This window comes from Vulpes vulpes, chromosome 12 (assembly GCF_048418805.1).
Source record: "Vulpes vulpes isolate BD-2025 chromosome 12, VulVul3, whole genome shotgun sequence".
Taxonomy (NCBI): Eukaryota; Metazoa; Chordata; class Mammalia; order Carnivora; family Canidae; genus Vulpes; species Vulpes vulpes.
Genome location: NC_132791.1, coordinates 76424672 through 76448735, shown reverse-complemented (window position 1 = coordinate 76448735; position 24064 = coordinate 76424672). Strand labels below are relative to the sequence as shown.

The window sequence follows — 24064 nt, the reverse complement described above, 5'->3', positions numbered from 1 at the left end:
TCCTTAGCTCAGAAAGACATACATACTTCATATTTTGCTTGACAGTCTTTGAAATTTCATGTCTGTATGGATTGCCTGTACAACTGAATTTGATTTTCTCCTGTTAATCTGTCTCATGCCAATGTGATTCTTGGTCTGGTTACAAAGACTTAGAAAGGGACAGGATATCTGTGCTCCCTGACAGAACTATTTCTAAAAATTCTATTCTGTTCTACAGTTTAATCAGCTTCCTTTACCAAAGGAAATCTATTCTCCATTGAATCTTTGGAAAATTTATATTAGAGAACATGAAAAAAAAAAGTGATTGTTTATGCCTGTGCAATACTCCATCGTAAATATTTTCTATGATACGTTTTAAACAAAATCTCTAGTATTTAACAAAACGTGCTTTCTATTGTTTTCTATTTTAAAAGAGCGTTCTGTACATAAGTTATTTCCTGAGGATAAACTAGAATTGAAATGCCTTGTCAGAGAGGATGTAGATTTTGTGGTATTTAATTAATATTACTACATTTTCCACCGAATTCTTACCACATTCGCCTGTGCCAGCAATAACTGTTGTGCATATACATTCACTGTCACTGATGCAACAACAAAAAGAGGCATATGTTGAAATGCTCTATTCTGCTCCCTTTCAAAATATTGTAACTTCTTTCAGGTTTATTTTTTTTCTTCTTCTTCTTTCAGGTTTAAAGAAAGAATGCACCCCCTTTGGAATTTTTTTCACAACTGCATTGCACTTTTTAAGTGCAGGAAAATGGACATATTTAAAAGAATGAGTTCTACATCTTTGTATGTTGTAGGAGCTAGAAAATTTTCCTTCATTTCCTTCTAGATTCTCTGGCTGATCTACTACTTAAAGTGACAGGAGACAGATTCATAGAAGAAAAACATTTAATTTTGTCAGTTCAGAAGCCCTTTAAAAAATAATACTTAAAGGCAGTCAAAGAATGAAGGTTTCTATGCTATCTCCAGCTAAGGAATGGGATAGGGGACTACAAAGAGAAGCGAAATTCATAGCGAGAGAAGAGATGTTTAGCAATTGCACATGTGCCCTGAGGAGCTGAGATCTCACATGAAAAAGTTCCATCTTATAAGAATTCCCTCTCTGTTATCAACCCATCACCTAAATTCTTTCAAGCAGTTAGGGGAAGGGCAGAATTTCCTTCTGACCTATGGTATTTTCAGGTGACATTAATTCAAAATTGTCCACATGTCAGTGGCATTTGGGGGAGCCTTGTTTGTTTATTTATTTATTTATTTATTTATTTATTTATTTATTTGAGACACAGAGAGAGAGAGACACAGGCAGAGACACAGGCAGAGGGAGAAGCAGACCCCATGTAGGTAGCCTGATGTGGGACTATATCCCGGATCTCCTGCGGAGCCACCCAAGGATTGGGGAGCTCTGTTCTGAAACTCTTCACTGTCCTATCCGCTGGGTTTGAACTTGGGCCTGGCTCGCAGCAGAGGGGCAATAAGTATTTGTTGGATGAACTGTAGGGAATGGAACATTCTCTGCCTTCTTTGGATCTCTGCCTACAAGTTAAACTGACAGAAGATATTAATTAATTAATATCCGTAATAGGAAAAAAAGCATACACATTTTATCAGTTTTGCATGTTACATGGACGCCTTCAGGAGAGAAGGAAGTCCCAAAGCAACTAATCAGGGGGATTTCATGTCTTTTAGACAAAGATGCATTTGTGAAGATGTGACAAGACAAAGTGGTTTGAGCTTGGGTAGTAAACCGAAGAAACAGCAAGGTTTTCTTTCTTTCTTCTTTTTTTTTTTTCCTGTGACCCTACATCTAAATACCTGGTCTCTGGTGATAAGAAGGCCTCCCCTCCTCATGGTACAGGGCTGGCCCCTTCCCCAGGATAGGTTTATCTCCAGCTTTCAGGGAAGGGCTGAGCAGGGTTGGGGAGGTTCCTGTGAACTTCCCACTTCTGCAGTTTTCTCAAACTCTTTTAAGCTTTAGATATTCAGTATATGCCTAGCTGCTGTATTATGGGGGCAACAAGTCAGAATGAACCTGGCAAATCACTTTTCCTCCCACTCCCACCTTCTGAAACCACTTTGTTGAATAGTGACTTGGCACAGCTGAAAGCCAGACACTCTAGCCTGGCCTCCTTCACCCCTGTGAGTCAGTCTGCAGCAAGGCCTAACCTTCCTGCTCCCTTTCCCCTTAACCCCCCTCACATCCCCTCCTCCCCTCTTCCTCTTCCCGATCTCTGCCTCACCTAGTTCAGACCCTCACCCCTGGCTGCTCTTTCCAACCTTTTCACCTGGATCTCACCTCCTTTCAGGCTGCTCTCAACTGGGCCACCAGAATAAGGATTCTGAATCAGACATTTTACAAGATTTTAAAATTCTGTGGTCTCGTAGATAAACTTTCTATATCTTTTCAAAGTGTACAAAGCTCCTCAGTATAGCAAGGTTTGCTACCCCCCTTCTACTGAGCTTTCCACATTCATCCCCAGCCATTCCAGGCTCTAGCCATGCTGAAGAATTTCTAAGTCCAGGGCACTCTGCCTGGAGCAGACTTCCCCTCCCAGCTACAAGACCTTATTCAGTCAGTAGGCTCCATTTCATTCACTTCCCAGTTTCTTTTTAGAGTCCGTATTTTCTTAACTGTTTCTTCTGAAAATGCTGGGACTTTCCCATTGCAGATACATTCCTTAGCAGAGGCACTCAAGGCCAGTTGGCAGAATAAATGTAAGATCGAAGAATAGTGGATGCACTGCGTAAATGTCAAAGTTAGCCTTAAGTACACTGGCTACATGTATTTTGTTCTTGCAATCCTCTCTGCCAAGTCCTTACTCTTAAGCAAAGGTAATAATGGTAGATCTTCCTGGATTTACAGCAGCTAGTGCAACACAGCACCCATACCAGACCTGCCTTTAATTTTGGCTTTCCCTGTCAGAGGCAGCAGACTTGCTGGCCAATGAAGATATGGTGCATTATTGGGAATAGGATTTTAAAGAGAACTGAAGAGACGGAGAAGTAAAAGAAATATTTTCAACTCTTCACTCAGCCCATGAGAAAGAACTCCGGTTTAATTTTCAAATCTTACTGGTCACATCGCTAATACCCCTTTCACAATGCTTAGAATCGTAATGGGAGATGGTGGGCCCCGTGTGGATACCCCACCCAGAGATAAGCGGAGAGCTAGGATGCCTAGGACTTCCTCCGTTAGAACGGTGGTTTCAGGACTTGCAAATATTTCTGCAGCCCAAAGATCCGAGGTGTTGTTAGCATGGATATGAATACATGAAATAGTATTAAAAACCAACTGGACATCACTTAAAAGATTTTTATTCATGAGAGAAGCAGAGACACAGGGAGGAGAAGCAGGCTCCATGCAGTGAGCCTGATGCAGAACCCGATCACAGAACCCCAGATCACGTCCTGGACCGAAGACAGGCGCTAAACTGCTGAGCCACCCAGGGATCCCCGCAACTGGAAATTAGACTGAAATACACAAACCTAACTAGAACGCTACACTTTACCTATAGCTATGGACATCCAAAAGATTAATGTGCATTCCTACTGTGGCCGAATCCGAACAGCGAACAGCTTTCTTAGTAAGCGTGGACGGCTCTAAAAAGAGCCGGTTGGCCGTAGGTCTAGGTCTGTCAGGACCGTTCTTTCAGCCACTGGCGTGCTCACTTGGAGCTGGTGTACTTGGTGACGGCCTTGGTGCCCTCGGACACGGCGTGCTTGGCCAGCTCCCCGGGCAGCAGCAGGCGCACGGCCGTCTGGATCTCCCTGGACGTGATGGTCGAGCGCTTGTTGTAATGCGCCAGGCGCGACGCCTCGCCCGCGATGCGCTCGAAGATGTCGTTGACGAACGAGTTCATGATGCCCATGGCCTTGGACGAGATGCCCGTGTCGGGGTGCACCTGCTTCAGCACCTTGTACACGTACACCGAGTAGCTCTCCTTGCGGCTGCGCTTGCGCTTCTTGCCGTCCTTCTTCTGCGCCTTGGTCACCGCCTTCTTGGAGCCCTTCTTCGGGGCCGGTGCGGACTTGGCGGGCTCGGGCATGACGGAGAGAAGACAGACGTTACTCAAAGAAGAGAAAAAAAGTGTAGTGTGAGCAAAGTGCCGCTGGTCCCTTTCATATAGAACCTCTCATGCAAATTAGGCGTAAGTTAAAGTCCTGTGTCTGATTGGTGACTATTCAAACCAACGTCAGAAATTAGTTCTGCCCAATCAAAACGCGAGAATCCGAAAGTTGCATTTCCATTGGTTAAGATAAAGCCGCAACCGTAACCAATGTAAAACCTTCTTTTTCGCGCCCAACAGGGGCTATAAAAGGTGCTGGACTCCGCTTTTACCTTTGCAACCACTTGCATTGTGCTTGAGTTCCTGATGTCGGGACGCGGGAAGCAGGGCGGCAAGGCTCGCGCCAAGGCCAAGACGCGCTCGTCGCGGGCCGGCCTCCAGTTCCCGGTGGGCCGCGTCCACCGCCTGCTCCGCAAGGGCAACTACGCGGAGCGGGTCGGGGCGGGCGCGCCGGTGTACCTGGCGGCCGTGCTGGAGTACCTGACGGCCGAGATCCTGGAGCTGGCGGGCAACGCGGCCCGCGACAACAAGAAGACGCGCATCATCCCGCGCCACCTGCAGCTGGCCATCCGCAACGACGAGGAGCTCAACAAGCTGCTGGGCCGCGTGACCATCGCGCAGGGCGGCGTCCTGCCCAACATCCAGGCCGTGCTGCTGCCCAAGAAGACCGAGAGCCACCACAAGGCCAAGGGAAAGTAGATCTCTGGATTAATTTGCCCCGCAGAACTTCTAGTCAAACCAAAGGCTCTTTTAAGAGCCACCTAAGGCTTTCTGTAAAGAGCTGAACACTTAAGAGATTCCTAAAAATCAAACATCGCTTTTTGTCAATCTCCCAGCTTGGGTTAGGGGAGGGCAATTTGATGAAACTTACCTTGTAAGGCCTACGGTTTTCAAAATCCTTTCTTGATGGTCATTTAAACTTAGTGTAGAGTATTCCAAAAGCCTGTCTTGGTTAGTCAGAACTAGGTAAACGGATTATATGCAGGATCTTGTGTGAACTCTTCCATACTGGTGTCCTTTTTCAGCTTCATAAAGAGAAGTTCTGGTGATGGATTTCTTTTGAGGGCAAACAGTTTCAAAACTTTGTTTTCTAGTTCTAGTTCTAATTGAAGACCCGAACATACAGAGATTAGCCCAAAACCTCCATTCCAAGCCAAAGCTATTTTTAGAGACTTTAGTGATTTCTGAGAAAGACCTAATCTGGCCTGTTTTCACATTGCTAAATTGAAGTTAATTTTAATCATCCTTATTTGAGATGTCAACAGGTACCTAAAACCATGATCATTCTTCCTTTAAAACTGTCTTTCTATTGTGACTTAAAGGTTTCGATGATGCATGAATGGATTTAGATTCTCTTTAATTGCCTGCCGTGGTGACTTCTAGTTCAGGGGCATCAGATACGTCATGCCATGCAAGGAACCTACAGTTTTGGCAGTTGCTAATGAGAAGTATTGGAGTGCCTTAGTTTAGCCCTATATAGGTTCCTGGTGGTACGCAATTAGATTCTTCAAGACAAAGGAATTACAAGTAATTCTGTTAAATTACAGATATATAATGCTTCGTACCTATGGCAGAGCCAGTCCCTACGTTCCCAAATTAATAAAAAAAAAAGACAGTAGGTTTCTATTAGCATTCTGAATTTCCAGGAGAGCAGAAAATTAAAGTCTACTACAATAGGATTGGTTTACATTACCTGAAAAATAAGTTCATGTAAGTACGTTTCTCTGAGGTTACTAGCCTTTGGATTGTTCACATACAAAATAGATTTTTCTTACAGAAAAATAAATACAAATCTTTAAGTGTTCAAAGGTTAACAAATTGAGGGAAGAGGGTATAGAGTTGAGCTGTCCTGTGTGGTAGCCACTAGCCAATTGTGGCTAGTAATCACTGTGCGTGGGACTAGTTTGATTCAAGAAGCGCCAAACATGTAAAATACGCGCTGGATTCCGCAGAGTTCGTATAAAATAAAAAGGAATGTAAAATATCTAACAATTGTTGACCACATGTCAAAATGAGTATTTTGGCTGTATTGGGTTAAAGGATTACTTAAAATAATTTCTCCTCGTTTTACTTTGTTCTAATGTGGGTCCTAAAAAATTTATTCTTAGGTAGCTCGAATTTATTTCTACTGGAAATCTCCTAATATAAAGCAGACAGGAAAAATATATTGAGGTCACCGGCGAGTGTTATCAGGGCATTTGAGGCACCCTAAAAATTTCGAGCCCTTAACCAATCCGGTTACTGGTTTTATAGCCTTTTGTCCAATCAGCGTCTGACTCTCACTATAAATACCATGACTGGCTCTCTTCTAACCTGCACGGAGTATCCAGGCTATGGCTCGCACGAAGCAGACGGCGCGCAAGTCGACGGGCGGCAAGGCCCCGCGCAAGCAGCTGGCCACCAAGGCGGCCCGCAAGAGCGCGCCAGCCACCGGCGGCGTCAAGAAGCCGCACCGCTACCGGCCCGGCACGGTGGCCCTGCGCGAGATCCGGCGCTACCAGAAGTCCACGGAGCTGCTGATCCGCAAGCTGCCGTTCCAGCGCCTGGTGCGCGAGATCGCGCAGGACTTCAAGACCGACCTGCGCTTCCAGAGCTCGGCCGTCATGGCGCTGCAGGAGGCGTGCGAGGCCTACCTGGTGGGGCTCTTCGAGGACACCAACCTGTGCGCCATCCACGCCAAGCGCGTCACCATCATGCCCAAGGACATCCAGCTGGCGCGCCGCATCCGCGGGGAGAGGGCCTGAGCCGTGAGATCGCCCACTCCTCTCCAAAGGCTCTTTTCAGAGCCGCCACATGCACGATGAAAAGGCCTGTTTCCCTGTGATCCTTGGTGCAGCAATTTTCTCTGACAGGCCCCAGGTTGGCATTTTAATCTTGTTTGATAAGTGTTGTGAAATTACTTCTAAGTGTTTTCCTTGGTCTTAGCAGGTTCTTGCTCCAGTTTTATAATCTTAGTCCACTTTACCTGTCCCCTGTCTTGTCCTGTTTGCTCTACTCTATCCCACAGAACGGTAGAGAGGACTACCTGTAAATCCTGTCTCCCTCTTAGGAGGCAGGTGGGAATTTAGAAATTACATTGTGCTTTAGAAATAGGAAAGAAAGATCACAGCTGCTAACTGTTAAACCATTGACCATGACACTAGTTGCCTTTATGTAAGTGACTTCATGGTAAATAGGACCTGTGATTGCCACATCCAGAAGTTAGGATGATGCTAATATTTTGCAGATTAAAAGTGTCCTATAGCCTACTAGCAAAAAGTATTGTGTCCTCTGTAATCTGCCTTAATCTCGAGCAGGTGGAATAAATTTGGATGGAAGCAGTGCCCTCCACTCCCTAGCACATACTTGGCTGTGGTAATCTAATCCAAGGCCAATTTCTAAGCAGCTTGGTATTGAGAATAAGCAATCTTCCTTCTGAGCTGATAAAGCTAAAGTCCCACAAAAGCAGTCCCAGTTCCCACTGATCAATAAAGTCTTACTGGCTGGGCAGAGGCCCATCTAGAGGTTTGCAGTAAACATAATTCTCCAAATTAGTCTTTCAATCTTGAATATATGAAGATTTATTTAGGAGCAGTGAGTAGTTCTAGTTAATGTGATTTTGGATACTCCAAGTCTCAAAACAATATGCTAAACTGACATCTTGTGGCCTTCAACCTAAACTGGCCTTTCAAGTTGCTTTCATCACACAGTACCAGGACTTGTTTTGCTATAGGGATGGCACAGATAATTTTGGCTTGTGCTAATGTATAGATGGTGGGGCCATCTGCTAATGTAAGGCTCACTGAAGTAGTGATGGCATTGATCAGTCTGAGATAGGCATTTAGAGTTTCCTGATATACAAGAATATCATGAATATGCACACTGAGTGCAGGAGATAAGTCTGGGATGAACATAAAGATTTGGGAGTCAGTATATGAATAATATTTAAAACCAAGGGACAGGCCTACAGATCCCTTCTGGCTCCCCATCCTGTCTTGCACTCTGCATCTCCACTTTATTGCCAGTATTAAACTGTCATTTGCTTGAACATATAAGCCATGAGACTGATGATGCTCATTCTCTGCTAACATTACCATCCTTCTAATTCCCAATTCCCTTGAACCCTCAGATCAGATGTTTCTGCTCACAGATCTCACTCCTCCTCTATGCCCTCCTAATATCCTCTGCTTACTTCTCTTGCTACATTATGTTTCAATTATTTGCTTTTTTTGTGTGATTCTTCCCATTAGAGTTTCTTTTGGATAAGCAATGTCTTACTGCCATGTCCTTAATGCATTATACTTGAATATGAAATAAAAAATTGTAGAAATAGAAGTATATTACAATTTAATGAAAGAGGAAACAAGAAATAGTCTTTGTCCCTCCATTTCTTGAGATGGCAGTACTAGTAAGTGGAAGGAATATTCTTTCTGAGGAGCCCTAGAATATAAGGATCTTGCTTTGCCCATAAAGAAATGTGGACAACTACCAGGATCTTTTACCTCACTATTCTCAAAGCAGCTTTTGACTTTTCAAAGGTGTTCTTATTTTTGTTGTTGTTTCAAACTGTGAGTCTCCATAATCAAAACTTGGAATCAAGTTAATGGCATTCAGTATCATCCTTGTTACATCCTTTTTACAGCCAAGCTTGTACTGCGATATTGGACATCTCATTTGGCAACGTGATGTCAGGCAGTAATGTGGATAATTAGATACTATAAATTATATTTGAACACTTTTAGTAAGCATGTCATTTCAAACAAATTATTCTCTAAAGGCAATTTTTTAAGATACATTTACTGTCTTCCAACTTGACAACCCTAATGGGTTTCTGGGTACCATTTATGGAAACCACTCCTGCATCCTCCCAAAGTTGCTTTGAGAATAGAACTGGTCACCCATAAGCAATCTACAACTAATTTCCAGATACGGACTTAGGTCAATTTATTGTTGTTGCATATTCAATATAAATGACTTTGAAATTATAGTCTATTTAGTTCACAAATGTCAATTTGCTGGCAAAGTATTCTGAATACTGTAGGGAAGGAAAACATGTTTTTCTTCTGCCCTTCTGGTACTCTTCTACCCTACCTGGTTTAAGGAATAAATTGACATGAGTCAGGAAATGCACATTTTATCACATGGATAGGCCCACTGAAAATTTCAACCCCAAAGAAACGACCGAGGGAGTTTTTATACCTTAGACAAATTTGTGAGGACTTGACAGAATAAAGAAAACAGGTACTTACAAGCCCTGACTGATAAGGAAATTTAAGCAGAATTTGAGTGGAGACAGATTAGTTAAAAGTTATAACTCCCTAGCCTTTAGAGACCATTTCCCTCTGGTGACAAGGAGGTCTTTTTACCTTTTAGTATAGGGAGGGTATTTTTCATGTGGGCTTATTACTTCCTGCTTTCAGGGAAAAGGGTAAGTAAGGTCGGAGGGTCTTTACCCTGTTTCACAAGTAGGCTCACCTGCCAATAATCACTATGCCATTGAAGGAAACTAAAGGCAAAGGGAGACAGACCTTGGCTACAATAACTGAAGCGTAGCCAAGGGTTAAAGATGACCTAGAACTGGAAACTCTGCCCCAAATCATCCTTATCGGTACAAAAGTCCAGTTAAAGCAAGTGTCATCTTTTTATGACTATAGAGATGGCTCTGAAAAGAGCCTTTGTTTTGCGACATTCCCTACTTTGCCCCTCATTTGGCCTTGTGGTGGCTCTCGGTCTTCTTGGGCAGCAGCACGGCCTGGATGTTGGGCAGGACGCCGCCCTGCGCGATGGTCACGCGGCCCAGCAGCTTGTTGAGCTCCTCGTCGTTGCGGATGGCCAGCTGCAGGTGGCGCGGGATGATGCGCGTCTTCTTGTTGTCGCGGGCCGCGTTGCCCGCCAGCTCCAGGATCTCGGCCGTCAGGTACTCCAGCACGGCCGCCAGGTACACCGGCGCGCCCGCCCCGACCCGCTCCGCGTAGTTGCCCTTGCGGAGCAGGCGGTGGACGCGGCCCACCGGGAACTGGAGGCCGGCCCGCGACGAGCGCGTCTTGGCCTTGGCGCGAGCCTTGCCGCCCTGCTTCCCGCGTCCCGACATCAGGAACTCAAGCACAATGCAAGTGGTTGCAAAGGTAAAAGCGGAGTCCAGCACCTTTTATAGCCCCTGTTGGGCGCGAAAAAGAAGGTTTTACATTGGTTACGGTTGCGGCTTTATCTTAACCAATGGAAATGCAACTTTCGGATTCTCGCGTTTTGATTGGGCAGAACTAATTTCTGACGTTGGTTTGAATAGTCACCAATCAGACACAGGACTTTAACTTACGCCTAATTTGCATGAGAGGTTCTATATGAAAGGGACCAGCGGCACTTTGCTCACACTACACTTTTTTTCTCTTCTTTGAGTAACGTCTGTCTTCTCTCCGTCATGCCCGAGCCCGCCAAGTCCGCACCGGCCCCGAAGAAGGGCTCCAAGAAGGCGGTGACCAAGGCGCAGAAGAAGGACGGCAAGAAGCGCAAGCGCAGCCGCAAGGAGAGCTACTCGGTGTACGTGTACAAGGTGCTGAAGCAGGTGCACCCCGACACGGGCATCTCGTCCAAGGCCATGGGCATCATGAACTCGTTCGTCAACGACATCTTCGAGCGCATCGCGGGCGAGGCGTCGCGCCTGGCGCATTACAACAAGCGCTCGACCATCACGTCCAGGGAGATCCAGACGGCCGTGCGCCTGCTGCTGCCCGGGGAGCTGGCCAAGCACGCCGTGTCCGAGGGCACCAAGGCCGTCACCAAGTACACCAGCTCCAAGTGAGCGCTCTCCAAGCCGCTATCAAATCCAAAGGCTCTTTTCAGAGCCACTTAACTTGTTAAGAAAGAGGTGTTTCGCTTTGCTTTTTAAAAAGTGTAAGAGTAGGTTACGGCGTCCCGCGCCCCGTCTTGCAGGAACATCCTGAGCACCCCACGGGTGTGAAGCCTGGACGTGCGCTTGACGCCGCCCGGCTGAATGGAGGGCTCGGGCTAGTCTTGGCACTTGGTACCACCCTTCCCGGTCCCGTCACTAAGTGCCACAGCTGAACCTGATGTTGACGGTGTAGACAAATCCTAAGGACAAAACCGGGGCGCTCAAGAGAGCGAGGAGACCAGTCTTTTCCTTGACCCTTTCGGACCAAATTGTAAACTAGAGCAGCGCAGGCGGGAAAGCCTCAGCCCTCTTTTTTTGTTGGAAAAAAAAAATTTATTCATGAGAGACCCAGAGGCAGAGACACACAGAGGAAGAAGCAGGCTCCATGCAAGGAGCCCGACGTGGGACTTGATTCTGGGACTCCAGGATCACGCCCTGGACCGAAGATGGCGCTAAACCGCTGAGCCACCCGCCTGCCCCCCACCCCCCCACCCCGCTTTTTTTTGCCTCCGCCCTCTTGTCCTACCTCTTTCCTGCTTGCAAACAAAGGCGGCGGGAGGGAGGGAAGTTCGAGCGGAAGCTTCTCGGGAGTCGCTGAGGCAGTGTGAAGGTGACGCAGTCTTTGTGCTGCCCTTGCACACACAAAGGGAAAGGGAAAAGGGTGACGTGGATTCAGGTATGAATGTTTTAGGCAAGACAAATATGTTGGTGCATGTGCGTCTCCGCTTGCTGCTTGCCAAACTGCAGATGCGAAACAAGGTACTGGAATGGGAAGATCGGCCTCTGGTTTCAGCTCCACCACTTGCTGTGTGACCAGAGGTATGTTGATTGATCTGTAGAATGTAGCAAACTCACGGTGTACCATGTGGCATGTTAAGGTGCTTAGGGCATGTTAACTTCTTAGAACAGCTCTATGAAGTAGGTACAGTCATCTCCGTCTCTCAAGTAAGGCAAAACAGAAGGAACTTACCCAAGGTCACACAGCAAGAAACTAGAATGAATGGGATTTCGGCTGCCAAATCTGAGTCCATCCTCCTAGTATAGGATCTACTGCCTGTTTTAGTTCATATTGCCCACCTATGTGAGAATAGAAAGTGCAAATGAAGCCCGAAAACAGACCTTTGCTTTTATCAAAGTCACTCTTACATGGTAACTATTTATTCAAGTTGATTGATCATTAATAAGTTCCTAGGGCCCTGCTAAATTCTCAGCCCAACTAGGCCACTTCTTGGCTCTGGGTCTTGCAGCAAACTACATAAGGCACGGGTCTCCATATCTTTCCTCCATAAAATGGGAATAACTTAAAGATTACAATGGTAAATTTAAAGCGAGTTTACAGCTTAGTGTCTCAATGTTCATTTGTCTTTTTCCCCTCACATCTTTTCATATGTATTAGAATCACGGGATCCCTGGGTGGCGCAGTGGTTTGGCGCCTGCCTTTGGCCCAGGGCGCGATCCTGGAGACCTGGGATCGAGTCCCACGTCGGGCTCCTGGTGCATGGAGCCTGCTTCTCCCTCTGCCTGTGTCTCTGCCTCTCTCTCTCTCTGTGTGTGACTATCATAAATAAATAAAAATTTAAAAAAAAAAGAATCACATGAAATAATAAATGTGAAGACATATTATTAGAATAAGAAAGCATTTTGCTACAGGAAAGCCAGTAAATCAGTTGTACTCTGGACAAAACCCTATTTATGATCCTCTGCCACCCTGTTGCATTAAAGGTATTAACAAAACTGCAATAATATTTGTTACTCTCCGATTTCCAGAAGAAATCTCTGTAATAGTAGATCAAGTCAAAGTGATCAATAAAAGTTAACTATGTCTACTTTGCCTTCCAATAATCTTCAGTGACTTTACTAGAAAATAAGATGCCAAAGTGGGTTTTAAAATGTTTATCTTGCTGCCCTCTGTGGGACCCAAGAAATTCAGAAAATGTCCTCCACCCTTGGCCCCTAGATAAGCACACCCTGCAGCCTGTAGCCCAAGTCAGTTCCAAGAAAAACTGCAGAGCATGCCCCATATCTGAATGAGGAACTAAGAGCTTGAGAAACTCCCCCACCCTTACTAGACCAGCCCCTAAAAATCCAGCTGTAACCCACCTCAGGGTCCAAGTCCCTGCTCCGCTGTGATGGGTATACTTGGACCAAAGCTCGAGCTTGCTAATAAACCCTCGTGTGCTTGCATCAGTGTCGGCTCCTTGGTGGTTTCTCGGATTCGCAATCTTGAGCACAACATTTGGGGGCTTGTCCGGGATCCGAGAGACCCCCAGGACCTCACCCAGAGGGTCCCACACCTGGTAAGTGCACTCAACTTTTCTACCTTTTGCACGCATATTTTCTGAGAGCTCCATGCTGTATTTCTACCTGTAGGAATTCCAGACAATTAGGTCGACATTGGCTTAGGCCGACGCGCTGGTCGAGGGGGTCTTAGGAGACGTCCCTTGCCCCTGCCAGAAGGACGAAATCCTCATCTGTGAGGAGGGCCGACTGCCATTAGGGACAGCCAGCCCTTCAGGTTACTTTCTGTTTTGTCTCCGCGGCCGCATTGGAACGTTTGTCTGTGTTACTGTGTCCTTGTTAATCGTCATAACTCTCTGTGCCTTGGTGTGGACTGGGGACATAATGTGGCAGACCAAACCACCCCCCACCCCCGACCCCTGTCTCTTATGCTCTCCCACTTTTTGGAGGTTAGGGGAAAAGCTCATAATCTGAGCACAGACATACAGAAAGGGAAATTTCGAACTTACTGCAAGTCAGAATGGCCAACCTTTGACGTGGGATGGCCCCGAGAAGGAACTTTACCTACCTATTATCTTACAGGTTAAGGCTGTGATCTTCAGGGATAAATCGGACGGCCACCTTGACCAGGTGCCCTACATCCTGGTCTGGCAGGACATGATCGAGAATCCCCCTCCTTGGCTAAAACCATTTTTACCTCCCAAAGCAGGACCTACCAAGATTCTAGCCCTGCGGAAAGCGGAGAAGGAGACCGACTCTAAGATCAAAATGCCCCTTTATTGGGTCTTGCAGGATTCCTCTCCGGAGGACCTGATCCTCCCCCTGTCCTACTGGGCACCTCTCCCCCTTCCGCCCCTCCATTGGAGGCACGGGGGGCTGCAGAAGGGGCGCCACCCCTCCCTGACGAAGGAGTCCCTGTGCACGCTAGCCGCAGGGACACGCTGATGGACCCACCGGTAGGCCTCACCTCCAAATGTGGGGCCAGCCCACTCCACCGCCCTTCCCCTCCGCGCCATGGGGCCTCCCGAGACTGGAGAACAACCAATGCTATATTGGCCATTCTCCATCAGTGATTTATCTAATTGGAGAACCCAAAATGCAAAGTTCTCTGATAACCCGAAAGATCTAATCGGGCTTTTAGATACTGTTCTCTTTACCCACCAGCCTACTTGGGATGACTGCCAACAGCTCTTGCAGGTTCTCTTCACCACCGAAGAGAGAGAATGAACTCAGGCGGAAGCCCAGAAGTCTGTCCTGGGAGAGGACAGACAGCCAACTCAAAACCCAGACCTTATAAACGCTGCCTTCCCCTTATCCTGCCCTACCTGGGACTACAGCTCAGCTGAAGGTAAGGAGAGACTCCGGGTCTACCGCCAGACTCTAATGGCAGGTCTCCAGCCTGCCGCACGCAAACCTACCAATCTGGCCAAGTTCTATGATGTAAGACAGGGTAAGGATGAGAGTCCAGCAGCCCTTTTAGAGAGAATCATAGAGGCTTTTAGGCAGTGCACCCCTATGAACCCATAAGCACCAGAAACAAAGGCCACAATTATCATGGCTTTTGTTAACCAGGCCACTCCGGACATTTGTTAACCAGGCCGCTCTAACAATTACAGGCCAGTCCAGGACTTAAGGGAGGTCAACCAGTGAGTAGAGGATATGCACCTTACGGTCCCAAACCCATACACCCTCCTTTCCACCTTGCCTCCAGGAAAAATTGATATACGGTATTAGATTTAAAAGACGCCTTTTTTACAGCCTGCCTTTAGCACCCAAGAGCCAAGACCTTTTCACCTTTGAATGGACGGACCCCGAGAAAGGCATCAATGGCCAGCTCACCTGGACTTGACCACCACAAGGATTCAAAAATTCACCGACCATCTTCGATGAGGCTTTACACGAAGACTTGGGTGAGTTCTGTTCCGAGCACCCTCATTTGACCTTATTGCATTATGTAGATGATATCCTGTTGGTGACAGAGGACCAGGACACATGCCTGCGAGGCACCAAGGACTTGCTCCAGACAATAGCAGCTCTGGGATACCAGGCCTCAGCTAAAAAAGCCCAGGTCTGCAGAGCTCTAGAGGTGAGCTACAAATTAAAAGACGGACAAAGATGGTTGACAGATGCACAGAAGGAAAGCGTCCTAAGGATCCCACAGCTGCAACCCATCCGCCAGGTATGTGAATTCCTGGGGTCAGCAGGGTTCTGTCGATTATGGATTCTGGGTTTTGCCGAGATGGCCAGACCCCTCTATGAGGCCACCAAGCACCAGCAAAATTTTGAATGGACAGAGGCCATGGAAAAAGTCTTTAATGACTTTAAACAGGCCTTGCTGTCTGCCCCAGCTCTGGGTTGCCCAACCTAACCAAGCCCTTCTACCTGTATGTGGATGAGAAATACGGGTGGCAAAAGGGGTCCTTGTCCAGTACATAGGTCCCTGGAAGAGACCCATAGACTCTCTCCAAAAAGCTGGACACAGTGGCCACTAGATGGCCCCCATGCTTAAAAATTATTGCCGCAGTGGCCACTATGGTCAAGGACGCAGACAAGCTGGCCATGGGGCAAGAACTGCATGTTACCACCCCACATGCTGTTGAAGGAGTATTCAAACAGCCCCCAGACTGCTGGATCAGCATTGCCCGTCTGACCCATTATCAGAGCCTACTGCTAAACCCCACCAGAATTTTATTCAAGCCACCGACAACCCTGAATCCGGCAACGGTACTCCCTAATCCAGACTGGTACCCCCCTCTGCATGACTGTCAAGAAATTTTGGCCCAAGTGCAGGAATCAGAGCTGATCTCCAGGACCAGCCACTGCCGAACCCCGACGCCACCTGGTACAAGGACAGCTGCAGTTTCCTCAGAGAAAGAATCAGATACGCGGGGGCAGCCATAACCAGGGAAACAAAGACCAATGGGCAGAGCGATTGGCAGCTGGAACATCGGCTCAACGGGCAGAAGTGATCGCTCTGGTCAAGGCGCTGACCATGGGAGAAGGTAAATGAATAAACATCTACACCGACAGCAGGTCCGCCTTCGCCACCGCTCACATCCACGGAGCCCTTTACAGAGAGAAAGGGGTTCTGACAGCAGAGGGAGAGACTATTAAAAATAAAACAGAGATTCTTGAACTCCTGAGGGCCCTCTGGCTGCCAAGGCACTAGCTATCATCCATTGTCCGGGACACCAGAGAGCAGACACACCAGTAGCTGGGGGAAACCGGCTAGCTGATTCAAAAGCAAAGGAGGTGGCCCTTTTTCGGTGACTCAGATCTTAACAACCACGCTACCTGATCCGGGGGAACCGACCCTGCTGGACACCCCCAACGATACTGATGCTGACTTACACTGGATCAAACGCTTGCCTATGACCCAGTGCTTGCGTGGCTGGTGGAGGGCCGCAGACTCCAGCATCATCCTGCCAGAGGAACTAGGACGGCGAGTCCTATCCAAAATGCATCGGAGTACTCACATGGGAACAAGGAAAGTGGAAGACCTCATACGACATGCAAAGATCACTATTAAGGACTCTCGAGCAAAGATAGAGCAGATTGTGGCAAGCTGCCATGCATGCCAGCTAACCAACGCTACCGCCCATGGGTCTAACCCCGGAACCTGACTCAGAGGAGACCGCACAGGAGCATACTGGGAAGTAGATTTCACTGAGGTAAGGCCTGGAAGGTATGGATACAAGTACTTGCTAGTTTTTATAGATACCTCTTCAGGGTGGACAGAGGCGTTCCTCACCAAACACGAAACACACATATCGTGACCAAAAAGCTACTGGAGGACATTCTGCCACGGTATGGATTTCCTTCCAGGATCGGATCCAACAATGGACCAGGGTTCTTTTCTAAGGTAACACAGAGAGTAGCACAAATACTGGGGGCAGATTGGAAATTACATTGTGGTTACAGACCCCAGAGCTCAGGTCAAGTAGAAAGGATGAATAGGACATTAAAAGAGACCTTAAACTAAATTAGCCTTGGAGACTGGCGGGGTCTGGGTGACTCTCCTCCCCTTTGCCCTATATAGGGTGAGGAACTCACCATATAAGATGGGACTGACTCCCTATGAAATCATGTTTGGTATACCCCCACATATCATTCCTATCCTGAAACCTGAAGTGCTTGCTGAGTTCAATGACCAAAAACTTCTTTTCTCCCTCCAAATGTTACAAAGAGCCCATGAGCAGGTATGGCCTAAGTTGAGGGCCCTCTACAAGACTGGGCCACCCCCTGACCCCCATCAGTATCAACCAGGCAATTGGGTGTACTTGCGGGATCAACAGCAGACACTCCAACCTCGCTGGAAAGGACCCTACATTGTGATCATGACCACTCCCACCGTCTCAAGGTCGACGGAACAACTCCCTGGGTCCACTACACGCACGTCCGGCCAGCTGATCCACATGCCGTCCTTAAGGACTTTGTTCTAGAATGGAAGAGTCAGCCTGACAAGGACAATCCCCTAAAGCTAAGACTGAGTCGTTCCCACTTCCCCCGCTAATATTACTTGCACTGTATCCCCTCGCGGCTGAAACTAACCCCCACTCACCATAAAATCTGACATGGATAGTTCATAACACAGCCACGGGAGAAATTTTAAATGTCACCACCGGGTTGCATCCACCCGGGACTTGGTTTCCCTCTTTAATTTTTGACTTAGTTAAACTCCTTCAACTGACCTGGGACAGGGCTTTCATTAGTCAGCACCATTTTTATGGCTGCCTGGGACACACCAGGAAAAAGGCCCAACAATGTGGGGGCGCCAGCAGTTACTATTGCTCCTCATGGAACTGCGTCTCCACTGGTCACACCTGGTGGGATCCCCCAATAAGGGATGACCTGATATCAGTCAAACGAATTGGCCCTATAGGCCAATGCTCTAAAATAGGCTCTAAACACAGCAAAGATACCTGCAATCTGGTAAACACTACCTTCACTCCTAAAGGACAGGCAGAGACAAGTTGGAATACTGGATGCTTTTGGGGAATAAGACTTTATGAAAAAACCAGAATCTTCCCCAGAGATCCCGGGGTGATATTTGGAATCAGACTCGAGCAGCGACCCCTGACTAACCCAATTGCCTTAGGTCCAAACAATTTGCTAGTGCCTCCTCAGGCAATATCTACAGCACCCCTTTGAATTCATCCCACAACCCCTCCAGTTGAGGCACCCCAGTCCCGGCTCACCTTCCCGTGCACCCCGCTCCCCTGCCCCTCAACCCCTCTCAACACCCTCTTTGGGCCCTGATGTCCCAGACTTACAAATTCCTCAACACAACTAAACCCAATCTAACCCAATCCTGCTGGCTGTGCTATGACATCCGGCTCCCCTTCTATGAAGGAATTGCAGTAATGGGTCAATATAACACAACCACGGACCCTAATGCTTGCAGGTGGAACCAAAAGCCTGGTAGTAAAGGCCTCACCTTACAATCCATGTCAAGCCAGGAGCTCTGCATAGGCCCTCCTCCACGCCACTACCAGATTCTGTGCAATGTTACACAGCCTATAAACAGTACCGGGTATCATCTACCGCCCCAAGACGGTTGGTGGGCCTGTTCTAAGGGATTAACTCCCTGCGCTCACGGACAGGTTATAAGCAGAACTGGGGGCTTCTGCGTGCTGGTTCAACTACTCCCTAGAATCATCTACCATTCAGATGAGCAGGTACTTCAATGGATGGACCTGGGTACCCACGGGTAAAATAAATGAGAGCCCATCTCTGCTGTCACCATCACCACCCTACTAGGAATTGGTTTGGCTGGTGCAGTAACAGGTATTGCCTCATTGGCCACTCAGGCTTCCCACTACAGTAGCCTTAGGGCTGCCATTGATGTAGACATAGAGCACATAGAGACCTCCATTTCCCACCTCCAAGAATCCCTAACATCTTTATCTGAAGTGGTGCTCCAAAACAGGAGGGGGTTAGACCTAATTTTTCTACAGCAAGGGGGAATCTGTGCTGCCCTGAACCAAGAATGCTGTTTCTACACTGACCACTCAGGGATAGTCCGAGAATCGATGGCAACGATCAGGGAAGGACTGGCCAGGTGAAAACGAGAGCGAGAGCAGCAACAGGGGTGGTTCGAATCCTGGTTCGATCATTTCCCCTGGCTAACTACCTTGTTGTCCTCCCTAGGGCCCCCTCATCATCCTCCTCCTCCTCCTGACCTTTGGACCCTGCCTCATTAATAGAGTAGTGGCTTTTGTCAGGGACCCAGTTAACACCGTTCAACCCCTGGTGCTAAGGCAACAATACCAGCCACTGAACTTTCAGGACCCATGATTGCATCCTGCATTGGGTTCCTCTGAAAAAGGGGGGAGTGTGGGACCCAAGAAATTCAGAAAATGTCCCCCACCCCTGGGCCCTAGATAAGCACACCCTGCAGCCTGTAGCCCAAGTCAGTTCCAAGAAAAACTGCAGAGCATGCCCCATATCTGAATGAGGAACTAAGAGCTTGAGAAACTCTCCCACCCTTAATGGAAATCCCCTAGACCAGCCCCTAAAAATCCAGCTGTAACCCACCTCAGGGTCCAAGTCCCTGCTCCGCTGTGATGGGTATACTTGGACCAAAGCTCGAGCTTGCTAATAAACCCTCGTGTGCTTGCATCAGTGTCGGCTCCTTGGTGGTTTCTTGGATTCGCAATCTTGGGCACAACACCCCTCAAACCCAACTGTATTTACTAAACTGTTCTCCCATCCAGTTAACTAGCATTTTATTTAGCATTTACTATTCACTATAGGGCAGCCCCTGTATGTTGGGTTAGGAATGGAAATTCTTGATAAGACTCTGTGATCTTAATTTCCAGTCACCACTGCTGGCCCTGAAAATAGGTAAAACCTCCATGGAGGAAAATCTGGCAATGTCTCTCAAAATGATGCATATATTTTTTCACCCAAAAACCATACCTCTGGGATTGTACCATTCTTGAGTATGTGCAAAATGGCATATGACAGGGATTTGCAGCAGCCAGTTTGTAGTTCAAAAGACTAGGAGCAATCTGAGTGATCAACACCAGGAATGAATTACAGTGCATTATTCTATCTGATGGTAAAACCAAATGAGAATGCTCTTTTTCGTAATAACAGTAGCTAGTATTTCTTGCTTACTGGGTAACATCCAAAAGTTATTGCCAGGTAATGTCCTAACAGATTCCTTAGATACATCCAGTTATTTAATCTTTATAACAATGAGTTAAATTACTGTAAGGCCTGTTTTATAGATTATAAAACGGAGATTCAGAGAGGTTGAGTACATTGCCTGAGGTTGCACAGCTAATAAGTAGTGAAAATATAATTTTTAAAAAAAAAATCTAGCTTCAGGATCTATTTTTGTAATCACTGTGTATTATCAGGCCTCTCCAGGTATAGCTATGTGATGATTTCCAAGATCTATTGGCAAATGCAAAAACTAAGGTTCAGGATATTGTGCAAGAAACCTTTGTGCATGTATGTTTATGCAATTGTAAAATATCTCTTGAAGGATACTAGATAAACTGCCATGGATGAAGGGAGGATCTTTTCAAGTAACTTTTATGCTCTTTGAATTTTAAATCATGTATGCATTGACAATAAATGAATGAACAAATAAACAAATCTAAGAATCTCCTTGCTCAAATATTGATAAAACACACATAATAAATGACTCAATAAAGATGTGTATGGAAAGTCCCAGGAGCACAGGATAGATAATTTCCCAGTAGGGGTGGAGGTAGTACAAAACAGTATTCTAGGCAGGTGAAGTAAGAAAGTGGGTATGACATTCAAGGAATCAGTAATAGTTGGTGGGGTTAAAGTCTACAAGGATAGGCAGAATGGAGCAGCCCAAGGAGCTGAGCAGTGAGTCTCATAGAATGTTTTACCTGGGGCTGCATTCTGTACTTGAGGCAGCCTTCATAAAATGATGACAGGATCTCATGATTAAATAACTAGATATGAATTGTGAAGAGCTTATCAAGTCAGATTATAGAATATGCAAAATTCTAGAGACCACTATAACAGTGTGGGATTACTTAAGTGAAGCAGACTCTCAAATTATTTATTAAATTAATCCAGCATTCAAAGGATTTCTTTGCTTCATGAGCATGAAGGAAACAAACAAAAGACCACTGGTCTATTTTGGAACTAGTAGAAGAATCTTACAAGTTTTTTTTTTTTTTTTTAATCAGTTGAAAGACTTGATATACAACATTGTTAACCTTTGTAGCATATGATCAAACAAGCCAGTGGATCAGAGATACACACTGCAGGGCTACCTGTCTAAGATTTGTGCAACAAAATCTAGCCTTTGGAAGTCCTAAGAGACCTCTTACCAATCAAATGACACTCCTATGCTTTTTAAACTGGGAAAAAACAACTGGGTGGCAGCTTTGAACACTGGCACAGAACTCCATATTGGACAGACAACGTGGTACGCAGACAGGGCCCCACAGTACAGGCTTGAGTTTATATTTTACACAAAGAAATAGAAAAGAGGTTGAAGAGGATTTTATTTCATACAAGAGAATTGGGGCATGTAGTACCCTTTGACAGGACTTTGTCTTCTACCATCCTGGAGGTCCTTCTTTAGAATGTACTTATTGGCTTATTGTCAGTAATAAAGATATTATTTGGTTTTTCTTTCTATATGTTTAGTATAGAAAAATCTGCATCTTCTTTCGTGCAAGTTTTTTTCCCCCTAAATTGCTTTCCTTTAATCTCACATTTTCCTCTATGAACTTCAGTCTGTCTCAGAACTTGTTGATAGGCTAAGAACTGTAACAAAAGTCTGAATAATCCATAGAGCTTGAGACCATGTGTATAACAGGAAAATGATTAAGCCTGATGCATTCAGGGAAGAAGAATACAGACATTCTTGCAAATTCCAGCTATAAGTCAGGCAACTCACTGGAGAGTCAGTAATTTTACCTCTATGTAAGGGAAATTAATTTACTTAATCATAAAATAGGACCATCTATTATAGGGCAGGTACTAGCCTAGCATGGAGGAGACAGGGTATGTCTCCGCCTCCTCCTTTTATCACAGTGATAAAAGCCTGTGAAAGTTCCTGTGGCACGTTGAAGGGAGAAATAAGCCAGACAATAAAAAATAAATTAATAAAACCTATAAAATATCAGCTCCTTGATGAAGCATTTTGTGTAAAACAAAGCAAGGGGGTGGATAAGGAGTTGGGAATCGCAACTTGAAGGAAGGACCGCAGACAGGGCCCTGCCGTGGCATCAGGGGCATCAGGTGCTGAGAGAATCACCAGCTGGGGGAAGCTGCTCTGATGGAAGGACCCTGCTCAGCTCCCTGCTTAGCACGTTCTGCGAACTGCAAGAGAGCCTGGTGTGATTGTGCAAAGGGAGCAATGAGGGGAGAGGTTTTGAGCTACTCGCATCTGCCTCTTTCTGAGTCCAATTTAATTCTTGATTTGAGCCTCAGAATCCTGTAGGTTCTCTAAAGCGCTGAAGATAAGCCCGCAAAGTCAGAGAAGATGCCCACCCCCAGGACCTAGATCTAGGAAAACGAATGACATTCTTGTAAAACTCTCCCTAAAGAGGTGAGCCCTAGAAGAGTACTCTTGTTCCCAGCCATACCCCCGATCCCAAGACAGAGTCTGGAACGACACTGAGGGATTGACCCCCAACAGATATCTTCTTAATGCAGTAACAATACATTGTGCTTAGAGGATGTCCTTAGTCATCTACTTCATATGTTTAACTTTTTACATTTCATCTCACTCTTGCAGACTCCAAGGCTAACAATTTTGTAAACAAATCATCATTTTTGGAAATATGTAACAAGATTTTTTTTAAAGATTTTATTAATTTATTTATTCACGAGAGACACAGGGAGTAAGTAAGCAGGATCCATATTGGGAGTCAAATGTGTAACTTGATCCCGGGACCGGGAATCATGCCCTGAGCCAAAGGCAGACCCTCAACCGCTGAGCCACCCAGGTGTCCCTATATAACAAGATCTTAAATAGGCCCCTACAAAGGCATGAACACCAATGTTCATTAATGTATTACTTATGGTGACAAAAACATTGAGGAGTCATATTATTGAGAAATGCTGAGGGAGTAGAGAGGGATAATTCTTGTTTCTAGAGGGTTATTTTGTTTTGTTTTGTTGTTTTTTGGTTACTGTTACTGCATAATAAGCCAGCCCAAAATTTGGTGCCATAAAACAAACATTGTGCTATATTCATGGGCACTGTGGTCAGAATGCCCTCCAGGATGTCCGGAGCCTGAAGTGGGAGTTTCCTGATGTGAGGTGACTCTTGGGGATGGCTACTGAGGGCTAGAACCATCTGTAGGCATTTTCACTCACATGTCTGTCAATTTATACTGTCTGCTTGGACTGCCAGCAGGAGCATTACCATGTGGTATGGGCTTCTTACCAGTGTGGTGGCAAAAGAGGGCTCAGACTGCTCAGGTGGTAGCTTAGGATCCCCAGAGGTGAATCTCCCAGGACACCCACCCAGAAGCTGGGACCTCCCACAGCTGAATAAAAGTTAAAATCCTGACAAGGGCCTACAGTCCCTGTCCGCTGTATATGTGATGATTCCGTACTGATAGAAGGGTACAAAGGCCCCTGAAAACCAGATGAAACATACAAGGTCATTTTACAAAAGCTGTGCAATTGGAAGGATAACTTTGTCTCAGACTGTCCTGGGTGTCTTAGGACTTCCAGCCTCTGGGTAAAAGCCATCATCCACTAAGATGACTGAAACACTCACACATTTTCAAAATACCCTGCAAGGGGTGGTACAATTTTAACGGAAAAAAGAGAAAAAAAAATTTTTTTAAGGGTAGTGTTAAAGGGCACTGGTATAGTGCCTCAGTGATGAATTTTTATCAGAAGGGTTACCTGCCAAGCTACCAAAGCCACT

At 46.2% G+C, this 24064-nt stretch overlaps 5 protein-coding genes across 8 annotated transcripts; 3 read left to right on the top strand and 2 right to left on the bottom strand.

Moving 5' to 3' along the window:
* Nucleotides 1-3302: 3302 nt before the first annotated feature.
* Nucleotides 3303-4049, bottom strand: LOC112910317 (histone H2B type 1-C/E/F/G/I). Its single transcript, XM_025986565.2, has one exon. It carries the CDS (start codon nt 4047-4049, stop codon nt 3669-3671), a length of 381 nt encoding a protein of 126 aa, XP_025842350.1. The 3' UTR covers nt 3303-3668.
* A 327-nt stretch (nt 4050-4376) lies between these two features.
* On the top strand, nt 4377-4802 carry LOC112910358 (histone H2A type 1-E). The gene has a single exon (XM_072728919.1). It carries the CDS (start codon nt 4377-4379, stop codon nt 4767-4769), a length of 393 nt encoding a protein of 130 aa, XP_072585020.1. The 3' UTR covers nt 4770-4802.
* A 1587-nt stretch (nt 4803-6389) lies between these two features.
* LOC112910306 (histone H3.1) lies at nt 6390-20784 on the top strand. Of its 3 annotated transcripts, none has more exons than XM_072728914.1 (3): nt 6390-6929; nt 14374-14524; nt 14935-20784. In XM_072728914.1, exon 1 carries the CDS (start codon nt 6404-6406, stop codon nt 6812-6814), a length of 411 nt encoding a protein of 136 aa, XP_072585015.1. In that variant the 5' UTR covers nt 6390-6403; the 3' UTR covers nt 6815-6929; nt 14374-14524; nt 14935-20784. The 3 variants fall into 3 exon arrangements, with proteins under 3 accessions (XP_072585015.1, XP_072585014.1, XP_025842337.1); XM_072728913.1 differs by having other exon boundaries at nt 6392-6929; nt 14365-14524; XM_025986552.2 differs by lacking the exons at nt 14374-14524; nt 14935-20784 and adding an exon at nt 10446-10641 and having other exon boundaries at nt 6392-6929.
* On the bottom strand, nt 9677-10140 carry LOC112910313 (histone H2A type 1-E-like). Its single transcript, XM_072728915.1, has one exon. The coding sequence runs from the start codon at nt 10138-10140 to the stop codon at nt 9754-9756; it is 387 nt and encodes a 128-aa protein (XP_072585016.1). The 3' UTR covers nt 9677-9753.
* LOC140594608 (histone H2B type 1-C/E/F/G/I) lies at nt 9874-20784 on the top strand. Of its 2 annotated transcripts, none has more exons than XM_072728918.1 (3): nt 9874-11757; nt 14365-14524; nt 14935-20784. In XM_072728918.1, the coding sequence occupies exon 1, from the start codon at nt 10468-10470 to the stop codon at nt 10846-10848; it is 381 nt and encodes a 126-aa protein (XP_072585019.1). In that variant the 5' UTR covers nt 9874-10467; the 3' UTR covers nt 10849-11757; nt 14365-14524; nt 14935-20784. The 2 variants fall into 2 exon arrangements, with proteins under 2 accessions (XP_072585019.1, XP_072585018.1); XM_072728917.1 differs by having other exon boundaries at nt 10468-11757; nt 14341-14524.
* Nucleotides 20785-24064: the final 3280 nt, after the last annotated feature.

Bases quoted from the DNA above. Each gene is read 5' to 3' on its own strand.
- LOC112910317 (XM_025986565.2), bottom strand. From the start codon at position 4,049: ATGCCCGAGCCCGCCAAGTCCGCACCGGCCCCGAAGAAGGGCTCCAAG.
- LOC112910358 (XM_072728919.1), top strand. From the start codon at position 4,377: ATGTCGGGACGCGGGAAGCAGGGCGGCAAGGCTCGCGCCAAGGCCAAG.
- LOC112910306 (XM_072728914.1), top strand. From the start codon at position 6,404: ATGGCTCGCACGAAGCAGACGGCGCGCAAGTCGACGGGCGGCAAGGCC.
- LOC112910313 (XM_072728915.1), bottom strand. From the start codon at position 10,140: ATGTCGGGACGCGGGAAGCAGGGCGGCAAGGCTCGCGCCAAGGCCAAG.
- LOC140594608 (XM_072728918.1), top strand. From the start codon at position 10,468: ATGCCCGAGCCCGCCAAGTCCGCACCGGCCCCGAAGAAGGGCTCCAAG.